This window comes from Sitophilus oryzae, unplaced genomic scaffold, assembly GCF_002938485.1.
Source record: "Sitophilus oryzae breed Bouriz unplaced genomic scaffold, Soryzae_2.0 scaffold_376_pilon_pilon, whole genome shotgun sequence".
NCBI lineage: Eukaryota > Metazoa > Arthropoda > Insecta > Coleoptera > Curculionidae > Sitophilus > Sitophilus oryzae.
Genome location: NW_022146947.1, coordinates 475,313 through 487,423, shown reverse-complemented (window position 1 = coordinate 487,423; position 12,111 = coordinate 475,313). Strand labels below are relative to the sequence as shown.

Sequence of the window (12,111 nt, the reverse complement as noted above, 5' to 3'; positions counted from 1 at the left end):
CGATATTTTATCAGAGGAGTACTCAGGGCTGGTTTAATTTAATATGATAAAAATTCTTACCAGAGAGTTTTTATTATAGTTATCAATAAATAAAATTTAGAACTTTCAAAATTACTTTCGAAAATAAATATAAACCTGGCCGTCAGAGATGTATAACATGGTATTTTAATGAAAGTTTTATGGTAATTTTTAACTTATTACGACCCTGGTTTATTTGATCTGTCATCTCCGTTTTTCGCAGAGCGGCAGTGCGACTCGTTCTCAGCTCAAGGCTGTTTCCTCACCCAAGAGTGAAATCAACATGGAGGATCTAGCTGTAGAAGTTGTCGGCGAAAACGGAGCCCTTTATAAGGTCTGTATTATTTAAAGTATATAATATATTAGTGAATTAGTATTTCCATCCATTTGTTTGAAAGTTAAGCGACAATTTTCGGCTGGGAAGTGGTTCTTTTGGTGATTTTTTCGGCGAAATTTTTCGAATTTCTCGTCGAACGAACGCGGTTCTTTTGACGCCATGGCCGTTTGACAGGGCGTGATAGGTCCATGTGTACGAAAAAATACCAGCCTACGAAGCCGATGGCCCTCCGAAAGAACCACATTTCAGTCTTTAGATGTAGATTATCGTAAAATCGAAACGTTGTGCAAGTTTAGGCTAGGTTATGTTTTAGAACGTATCGAATTACACCTCGGGACACTGGGCCCCTTTTATAGTTCTTTTTCTCCTTTCCAGGGCTTCATTGTCGACGTTTACGATGACGGTGTTCTCGTTCACTTCGAAGACGAGTAAGTCTATTAATTGTGTATTTTACAATTGGCTCTATCTTATCTTTTCTCTTATTGACTACCAATGTTTAAAAGGAACAGCAAAACAATCTTTAGATGACTAATTATATATCGATATTTCATATTTCAAAGATTTATGCATAAATAACGACTATTAAATATTTATTTGCATAAATTTTGAATGCAGTTGTTTAATTTTTTGTATTTTTATCAAGGTGGCAACCCGATTCAAAATTCCCCTATGAACAAGCCAGGCTGCCACCTAATCCAGAAACCAAAATTGAATTTACCGAAGGCATGGAAGTGGAGGTGTTTTCCAGATCCAACAATCAGGAAGGGTATGGATGGTGGAAAGCCAGGATAAAAGTAAGTTTAAATCTTTGATCATTTATCTTTCTTGATTTTGTAAATAATGTACTTGGGTATTTATTTTTCTCAGACCATTAAACTTTGGTAAATACTGATGAAATTCAGTGAAATATTACTGTGAATAAGGATCTCATTATGAAAGAGTTTTGTTTAGTGGGCAGAAAAATAAATAATACATTCTCTGTAGGGTTTATTTATCTATGGGATATTTTTCTTTGTTTAATGGTACAGCTTTTAATGCTATAGAGATAGGATTTTAAAAAGATGTTTTTTAAAAGTCTCAGAAGTTTTTAATAAACATTTTTTAAATTCCCAATGAGTAATTTTTCATTTTATAAAAGAAAAATGACTATTCATTTAAATAAATAATACATTATTTGGTTTTGTATATTTAGTTTTGTAAGAACTGAGTATTTAGATAACAAATATCTATATTATTTATGTTTTATCTATTTTTTTTTGTTTCATTAAATATTAGTCATGTTTTTTAAGATAATTACAAACTTATTTATGTTATGCTTATCTAGCATTAGGAAATTTTATACTAAAAATAATGTGTATTTACTTATATGTAGTAATTATTTAATATATATGTAGGTATTATATTATTAAAAGAAAATGTATTATTCAGCAATTTAATTCATAATTAATATGAAAAAATGTGAAATAGAATACTTTTGTCTATATTTTTGTTGAAGCATTGCTTAATTTATTTTTTAGGAAGTCTTTACTATACAGGGTCCGGCAATAGTGCGTCGGACATCTGTATGTGTCTCCTAGAATAAACAATTTTGTTTTCCAAACCTTAAGTATATACTGCTATAGTCTGTGAGTAAAAAGACTTACTTATCTGATTGGTTCAGGGACTCAATTTAAAGAATATCAGTAACTTTTTTGACAAAGGGATTTTATATTTGCCATGTTGGTAAAAAATAACGGTCAAAATTCAAAGTTATTCATTTTATACACTATAGGGTGTATTTCAGAAAAATATTTTAACTTCTCAGGGTGGCTCAAAAAAGTGAGTGAATCGGGATTATTGGAACACCCTGTATATTGTTTTTTTAGTAGATGGAGAATTAAAAAATTAACATTTTTTGTATTTAGAGAATTTTAAAATTTTTAACGGTTTCACATTATATTTGCGGATTTTTCTCTTGTATTTTACCCTTGAAAGAACCATATGAAATAATTGTATTTTACCCTTGAAAGAGCCATATGAAATAATAATAAAAATTCTCTAAATACAAAAAATGTTCATTTTTCAATTCGCCGTCTATTAAAATAATAATATACAGGGTATTCCACTTAAAAAAAAACGAAGAAAAATTATTTTATATTTTAGAAAGTTTGGCGTAGAATTTTGAACACCCTGTATGATTTAAGATTACGAGATTTATAGCAAAAATTTTATTTCGGGATAGCTCTTGTATTTTTAAGTTTTTTTTAAAAGGCTGAAAAATATATTTTTTATTTATTTATTAATATCTCTGAAACTATGAAAAGAAATTTAAAAATATCTTAGGATTATGTAAAGTGATCAGAAAGGAAGACAAGAATGCAATAATATACAGGGTGTTCCATTTAAAAAAAAATTATCTCGATCCACTCACACTTTTTTAAACCACTTTGTAGAGGTTAAATTATTTTCCTGACATACATCCTAGTACTTTAGGTTTGCACAGGTTTTTTATTTTAGGAGCTACAGATGCCCGACGCACTATTGCCGGACCCTGTACAGGGTGGGTCAAATTCGACGCTTTTAAACGAAAACACCCTTTTCTATAGAAGATTGACAAAAACTAATATCGGTGTCTGAGCTCAATTTTTGTCAAAAACTGCATATGCATTTTTAATAAATCGCTGTAACTTTTTTGCTATGGAAAATTTTGTATTTTTATGAAAACATTTCCAAAGTACCTTTTTACGTAGAATTTAATGGTTTAACTATAATTTTTTTAAAATTCATAATTTAAGAATTATCAACAGAAAATTTGATTTTTTATATGGGACACCCTGCATATTTTTAGTTTATTGAAAAGAATTTAAAATTACCTTTCCAAAAATATAACACACTTGATATTTTGCTCGATTCCTCTTCGATATATAGAGTATATAAAAATTTGCCCGCTTTAAATAAGTAGGCTTTGAACGGCACCGGCTATAATGCAAAAAATTCAAGCTGTGAGCATCAATTAAAATGAAAATAATATTTGTTATGAGAGATGCAGAATTTTATAACAATTTAAAATATATTTAACCAACATCAACACATTTAAACTGTATCTAATAACAATAAAAATAAATAGCAAACCAAGACATGAAATTTTGCTACAGGTGTTCGACATATCGACCGTCTTCTATTATGGACAGACGGGGTAGTTTTTGAACATTTCTCGCGGAATTCATTAACTCAGTGGGGGTGAAAGATACCCTCTCATAACTGCTAAGTATGTCTAATTCTTGTCTAGATTATACGGAATAAGGAACCTTTATTCTTCCGCAATATATCCATAGGATTAGATCCATGGGCACTAAATCAGGCGGCCTCGACGGCCAACGGCTGGGATCTTGGTTAGCTATTCAATTATTCTTGAAATTGTCTGCAAAAATTTGCTGATAACTTCAGCGTTCAGAGGCGGTGCGTCGTCTTGCTGGAAAAATATGTTTTCGAGTTCCATTAAGGGCATATCATCAATAAGGGGTCCAAAGCCTACTAGTTAAAAGTGGCGAACTTTTAAAAATTCTGTATTTCGAAGGGGATTGTAACAAAATATCAAGTGTGCTATATTTTTGGAAAGGTAATTTTAAATTCTTTACGGTTAATTAAAAATATAGAGGGTGTCCCAAATAAAAAATCAATTTTTCTGTTGATAATTCTTAAATTATTAATTTTAAAAAAATTATACTTAAACCATTAAATTCTATGTAAAAAGGGGATATGGAAATGTTTTCATAGAAATACAAAATTTTCCATAGCAAAAAAGTTACAGCTATTTGTTAAAAATGCACATTTTTGAAAAACACCCCTTAACTCCGAAATGGTAAAAGATATTGATGTGCGGTTTTCACCATCATGTTTTTGAAGAAAATTGAGCTCCAGACACCGATATTAGTTTTCGTCTATCTCCTATAGAAAAGGGTGTTTCCATTTAAAAGCGTCGAATTTGACCCACCCTGTACAATATCTAAATTACATTTTCTACCCCCTGAATAAATGTCATTTTGTTTATGTATTTTAAGGACACAGGCAGTTTACAAAATTTAATTAAAGTAATCGAAGATGGATTATTCTTTTTCTATTTTATTTTTTTCTCTTTGTTTGAGTATTGTTTTTAAGTTGTACATTAATTGGCATGTTTCCTACAAAAAATGTTCAAAACCATAAAACAAGTGTGATTATTTTTATAGATGATGAAAGGTGACTTCTATGTGTTGGAATATCTTGGCTGGGAAAATACCTATACTGAAATTGTCAGTAACGATAGGCTCAGGCAGAAAAACGCCAATCCTCCAATCGATAAGTCTTTGTTTACCAAATTTGAAATCGAAGTTCCTGAGGATATTAGAGAATAGTAAGTTAGATTTAAGCGTTATCATCAAAATGCCTTTGTAGTCTGTCCAGCAAGAATATATGTATAGTGACTGACAGTTGCATCACTAGTTTAAAAAAAGTAATATTATGTATATAATATTGACAAAAAATATTTTTTTTTTCTGTTATATTTGGATGTTGTCTGTCAAAATTATGATTTGTCTCGCTGGACAGACTTTACATTTTTACTTTAGGACTTTACATTAATTTCCGACCAGTTTTAAAATGATTATTTGGGTATAACGTATACAGGGTACACCACTTGTACTATTTTATTATAAATTTTTATTCTTCGAATTTAAATTTTAAAAAAAACAAATCAACTATGAAGAAAAAATACACATTTTTTCTTCATAGTTTAGTTAACAAGGAAAAATCACTGTTAATAAGCCCTCTAATCTATAATAAGTTAAACATTTGATTTGGTATGATTATACTATATAATCTTAAATTAGTTAAAATCTGATTTGGTATGGCAGTCATTTGTCTGTTTTCTGTCATCGTCTGTCGAAATATTCCTTGAGTCGTTGTACAGACTATACATATACAGGGTGGTCCGAACTGTATTCTGGAAACTTAGGCAGCATATTCTGCAGATCAAAAAATAAGTAAAAAAGTTTGTATAAACATAAATATGTCCTAAAATGCTTAGTTTCGGAGATACAGGGTGTAGAAGTTTCATTTATATATCGATTTTTTCTAAATAATTTCTGGAGTAACGTCAATATTTAGATGAAAATTGGTGTTTGGGAGTTTTTTGACATGAGAAATTTTGAGATTTGTACAGGGCGCGACCTATATGCGTTTTAAGTGTTTTGAAGAGTAATAACTTTTTGTCCGTACCTGTATAAAACTGCTGAGAGCTGAAAAAAATTACATTTCCGTGATTTTTTGCGAAAAAAATGTCTCTTGGTAAAAATCGCTACAAGCAACCGTTATCATGATATTTGGAATGGAAATAGTCAATACATGTATAATTGACAAAAAAAACATGTTGAGTAGATAGTTATTTGACTGAAGTGATAAATTTGGGAACTTTTTTTAAATCAATCATAAATTGGTCTTCAAAAAAATGATTATAAAACAGTTTTTGTTGAACTTTTGGCACAAAAACACTTCAAATTTATGATTTCAGTCTAATAACTATTTAGTCAACATGTTTAATTTATGTCAATGACAAGTATTGATAATTTAGATTTCAAATATCTTCAGAACCATTACTCGTAGCGATTTTTACCAAGACAACTTTTTTACGTAAAAAAGGTTTATACAGGTACAGACGAAAGGTTGTTACTCTTCAAACCAGTTAAAAAATATGTAGGTGGCGCCCTCTACAAGTAGTAGTCATATTGTCATCAAAATAAAATTTCTTATGTCAAAAAACTCCCAAACACCAATTTTCATCTAAATTTTGACGATACTTCAGAAATTATTTGCTGAAAATCGAAATAAAAAATGAAACCTACACACTATATATATATAAACTTTTTTACTTATTTTCATCTGCAGAATATGCTGCCAAAGTTTCCGGAATACAGTTTGGACCACCCTGTATAACTTTGTAGGTAAACGTCAAATATAAAAAAATTATAAAAATACTTTCCGAATTTTTCGTACTATGCAATTTTTCACTTAAACCCTGCCTAATTTTCCAGCTGTAAAAAAGACACCCACATAGAATTCGCCAAGGCCATCGGCGCCGGCCAAATCACCTACAATCCCGAAAAAGGCTGCCTGGTTGTGATATCCCGGAACGACGCCAGCAAAAAGAAAGCCGCGCTGCTCCAAGACATGCACTTTCGAAGTCTTTCCCAGAAGGTGTTCCTCCTGAAGCGGACCGAAGAGGCCGCCCGACAGTTGGAGAACACCAAACTGGCCACCATCGGCGGCTACTCGGACGAGTTCCACGTCAAGGAGTACTTGATGGGACTGGCCATCGGGGCGCACGGCGTCAACATCCAGCAAGCGAGGAAAGTGGAGGGGATAACCAACATTGAATTGGAGGAGAACACGTGTACGTTTAAGATATACGGAGAAAGTAACGATGCGGTTAAAAAAGCTAGGTAAGTTTTTTATATCTTGTATTTTATAGGTAGTTCTTAAAATTCTTTTACAGGATGTCTCAATATTCCGTAGACAATAACTACTTCATATTTTAGGAATCACAATAAGTTCATTGGGCATTATTTACTTCTATATAATAGTGCTTCGTTTGTCCATTAGAGGGCATCAAGTTTTAAATAAATAAACACTTTTTTAAGATATTTTAAGAATTTAAACAAGACTTGGGGTGCCTATGTTTTGCTAAGCGCTTTAATATTTGACTTTTACAAAAAAAAAAGAAAAAGTATGGGAATGGTGAAAAGTATCCCCACCCTTACATAAATTTTAGTATCCTTGACAGTGATAGATGTGTCTGTCATTTTAATTTCAAAGTAGTTTATTTTATTTTAAAAAGAAATAAGTTGGTACAACTGGAACGTATAGCAGGAAATTAATATTAATATATTTAAAAAGTGATTACTTCATTATATTGTGAAAAATAGAACTGTATAAAACTGAAAAAATGTCATCCAGTTATTTTATTAAAAAAAAAAGGTATGTGTTAATACAAAACAAGCAAGAACAAAACACCACATACCAAAAAATATAAAAGAGAACTATTTCTTACTTTCAAGCTTCAAGAAACTTCCCACATTTATTATTATATTTATCAATATAACTTATGTACAAATGCAAATTTGTAATATTCCACAGGAATAAATAAAACAAACTATTTTATTAATAATAACACTTACCAAATTTTTTATCTCAAAGGTTGGTTGATTAATTAACTTTAATCTTAATTTTTTAAGCCAGTACCTTTTGACATTATCTTTCTGCAGTACCAAAATCCATTATTTACCTACCGTGTCGATATTTTACAGCTACTCCAGTAGTATACGTTTAATACGATCCATGTACCATATACGAGATGCACTTATCTACGACGAGATGGTATACAAACTTTATTGGTGTATAAGGACTTTCAACCTGAGCAGCGAATATTAACTATAAACTGTGCTCTGGGTCTACAATTAACTTTCCCTCAATTTTTCCTCCACTTGACTTGACAAAAAACACAAAACACACGTAATAACACAAATCAAAATGCATCATCTTCCAAAACGCAGATATTTGACATAAGTTGACACAAAATTATAACCTATAATTTGGCAAGACTTTGACAAGCCTCAAAAATCTAAAGGTGAGTTCATCCTCATCGGCGTTCGTTTGTCGTTTATCGTTCCGTCAAACCAATAAAATTGAAATATGATCTGTCATTTTTGAAATAAACCAATAAAACGGATTAAAAACAAGAGACGACGCATGACGGATTTGTATTTAAACCCATCCATAGTTATAGTATTTTTAATACCTATTTAGAGGTACCAGCCGTTTTAGTAACTTAACGTATGCGGCTTCTTGCACCATCTAAACTCGCATGAAAAAAAATAGGTTATGACCTTTGTCATGTCAAATGCTTGACATATTTCTTATTGCATTGGCGGAGTGACTTGAAATTTCATATTATCAGTGGCGGTTTATAATAATAAAAATTAATTTTATGAAATTTAAAGATGTTGACGTATAAAAAAAATATAAAAGAAGCGCACTAATTTTAAAAATATTGTTTTATTAACTAGATACCGAGTTTTCTTAAAAAAATACCTATATTATTTAAGATCTCGATTTAAGGCTTATACTTATGCTTAATGTAGTAAACTATATTCAAAACGATTTAGGATCTCGATTTAAGGCAATTCAAAAAGCGTCCGAAGCACTAAAAGTATAATAAATAATATAACAAGAAGTCGAGCAAGCAGTAATAATATTTATTTAAGGGCTCGTTTAAGTACAAATTCTAGATTTAAAAAAAATTACAACGTGATCTTAAAGGCTAAGTTTAATTATTTTCTAAATCAGAATAACTTTCGGAAAGTGATAGTTCATCATCGGATTCATTGGATACAGAGATCACCATAGGTTCGATGTTTAGTAGATCCAGTTTGTTTTCTACTTCCCATGCTTCAGAAATAATTTTCTCTGTATGTTTTATGTAATTCTGCCAGTGTTGCTCCGGTACATTATTTACAACGTCATTCCATACTTTTAAGACTTCAATAGGTGACCCTGCAGTTTTCATAATAGCTTGGTCATAATGCCTTTTAGTTTCAGACCATACCATTTCGATGGCATTAAAATGGCAATGGTAGGGTGGTAGCCTGAGAACACAATGACCATGTTCGGCAGCGTATTTGTCTAAATGATAATTTTTTTCCGGAAAAACTTGCTTTTCAATTATATTCCAAACAGCATCCTTTAAAATGTGATCTGGAAAAGGAATATTCTTCTTTTTGAGCCATTCTAACATGCGTGTTTTGCTCCAACTTTTTCTTGGGATTTCTTCATCCAGGCGACTGTGGTCGTTGCGTTATCCATTATAATTAACGATGGTTCTTCCAAGTTTACAATTAGTTGCTTTTTAAACCAGTTTTCAAAATTTTCGGTGTTCATGTTGTCATGGTAATTACCTGTTTTTTTATTGCATTTAAAAATTAGCGATGCATTTACCACAAAACCATTTTTATTACCGGCATGAACAATTACATATCGCGTCCCACTTCCAGTTTTTTTTAAATCACTGTGTTTAGTACCATCTTGCCACATTCTTCTATCCCCGCTTTTACTAAAAATCCATGTCTCATCCAGAAAAACAGGTGTAAAAAGCTTTTCACTTTTAGCAGCATGGTATTTGTTCAAAAATAATATTCTTTTTAATCTGATTCCAGGCATTTCCAATAACTGTTTTCTTCCATCCCGTTTTTTGAAATGAAAACCCATTTTTTTAATTCCCAAATATAACGAACTTTTGGAAATCTTAGTTTCTGGAGACTCTTAGAGTTTCTACTGTGATTTTATCCTTTCGCGCATACATTTTGTAAATTACTTCCCTCAAACAATGTAGGGTTTTCTTTGTAATTCGGATTTTGCTCCGGGAAACGCTTGCAGACATATTTCTTCTAAATTCGAAATCTGTAGCTCTGTTTGGTTTTTCTAGATTATATAATGTGCATTCTGGGACTTTTAGTGCTTCGGACGCTTTTTGAATTGCCTTAAATCGAGATCCTAAATCGTTTTGAAAATAGTTTACTACATTAAGCATAAGTTTTTTGGATTCATCAGAATATCGCATTTTTATATCTTATTTTGCGTTATGACATTAACATGAAACGTAACTTCAAAAACGTGACATCTAACAAATTATTAGTAATCGACGTTCATTTTTGTTGGTAATTTTTTGTTTCACCTGATTTATTAATAATAAATAAGGATGGTGTTATTCTAAATGGGTATTAAAAATACTATAACTTAAAAAATATGAGAAACTTTTTTTAGTAAAATAAATAGATTGGTATGGGACGTCATCTGCTTTTCTTCTGTCGTTGTCTGTCGAAATCTTACCTGAGAAAAAAAATAGAGTATACATTTTTTGTCTCCTGTAAAAAACGCCACTGCGAATTATTAGTTATTCCTCAATTTTCTGTTTGGTATAAGTTTTTAATTTTTTTTTCAGGTCGATGTTAGAATATGGTGAAGAATCCCTTCAAGTTCCCAGAGCTTTGGTGGGTAAAGTGATCGGAAAAAATGGTAGGATTATACAAGAAATTGTAGACAAAAGCGGAGTGGTAAGTTAACTACGAGTTTCCATGATTTTTTCACTAATAACCTTCTGTTTTTTTTTAGGTTAGGGTAAAAATTGAAGGCGATAACGAACCTCAACCGACAATCCCACGGGAAGAAGGGCAGGTTCCCTTCTTGTTTGTAGGCACCGTTGAAAGTATATCAAATGCAAAGGTCTTGTTGCAGTATCACTTAGCTCACCTAAAGGTAAAACTTATAATTTTTATTATTTTAATATTAAGTTTTATTGAAATTAGAAATATACCGGTTGAACTCAACATTTTATATCAATACACCCGACACCGTATGATTGTAAAAAATCGGCGTCCAGCTGGCTTGGAAATGACGATCAGTGACATTCTTCATTTAAATTTTACATATAAAATGATAGCGATTTTCATTGGTGATTTCAGTTAGCTTAGATGTTTGTTCCTCTAATTTCAGTGTAAAACTTCATTCAGAACCTCGCAATTAGTGGTTTTAATTAGCGTAGAAGTTTGTACCTTAAATTTCAATGTAAGCGTTCAGAACGTCAAAATTAGTGGTAGACATTTTCAATTAATAGAAAAAGTTATCAAACTTTTAACTTTTCCACTAATTATACTTCAAAATTTTCGATTATCACCTGTCAAGAGAAATTGTCGTTGAATTAAAACGTTTTTTTAGTCTGTTACCAATTGTACAATACTAACATTTCTAAATGTTATAGGAAGTGGAACAACTCCGCCAGAACAAACTAGAAATCGATCAGCAGCTGCGCAGCATCGGCTCCAACATGGGCTCCATGCAGTCCCTCTCCATGGGCGGACGGCGTTCCGAACGCGGGTACAGCTCGGACATGGACGGCCGCGGACCCAGGGGAGGTTCGCGAGGCGGCCGCGGCGGCAACCGTGGCAGGGGAGGCGGCCCGCGCCAAGGCGGCGACCGCTACGGCCAGGGTACGCAACAGCACCAGGCGGACTACAACAACGTGGACGCGAGGCCGGGACGCAACAAGTCCACGCCCAGAAGGGGCGGCGGCTACACGCCCAACGGTCGCATTCCGAGGGGAGGCAGTGGCGCCAATCGCGGGCGTCCATCCACTGCGGATTCGGCGATCGAGCGCAAGTGATGGGGGTGGGACTTAGAGAGAGAAAGCCGCCCAAGGAGCGGCCAGACCGTCGCGCCCCGGCCTAGCGTTCCGCTGCTGTTGTTTTCCGCGGGCAGTGGCGGAGGAATGTGAGGCTCTCCGCCGCTGTTCCCGTCTCACACGTCAAAAAATTCCAAACGACTTCATATACATAGACTGACCCGGCCGACGACTCATTTTTAACGCGTCTTTAATAAGCGCGACTACGCAGACCACTGTTACTCGTTAACGCACTGAAAATTGCTATGTCCATAGGTAAAGAATGCGAGTCTCTATCCTGTCAATTTTTACGGAACTAGCGCCTATGTACTCACCGCTTTTGTTTAAATTTTAGGTGTTTTAAGGCAGCTTTTCATGCATCCGTCTGTTGTTCCGATCATCGACTTATTCTAACTTTAACCTTACTTTTTTGTCGACAAATTTGAAACATTTATCAGTATCAGGTAGTGGTTATTTATTCTCTTTTCAGTTTATATATACAGAGTGAGTCTTAAATGAGTGGAAATATTTT

At 32.9% G+C, this 12,111-nt stretch overlaps 1 protein-coding gene across 2 annotated transcripts in view; it reads left to right on the top strand.

Moving 5' to 3' along the window:
* The window catches only part of LOC115885160 (synaptic functional regulator FMR1), a 30,274-nt gene that overhangs the window by 400 nt on the left and 17,763 nt on the right, over positions 1-12,111 (top strand). For both annotated transcript variants that reach the window (XM_030903961.1, XM_030903960.1), the window contains exons 2-9: positions 242-352; positions 731-783; positions 999-1,149; positions 4,564-4,727; positions 6,403-6,810; positions 10,365-10,476; positions 10,535-10,678; positions 11,181-11,409. In XM_030903961.1, the coding sequence (XP_030759821.1) occupies positions 242-352; positions 731-783; positions 999-1,149; positions 4,564-4,727; positions 6,403-6,810; positions 10,365-10,476; positions 10,535-10,678; positions 11,181-11,409 (1,372 nt within the window). The remainder of the gene's footprint in view (positions 1-241; positions 353-730; positions 784-998; positions 1,150-4,563; positions 4,728-6,402; positions 6,811-10,364; positions 10,477-10,534; positions 10,679-11,180; positions 11,410-12,111) is intronic.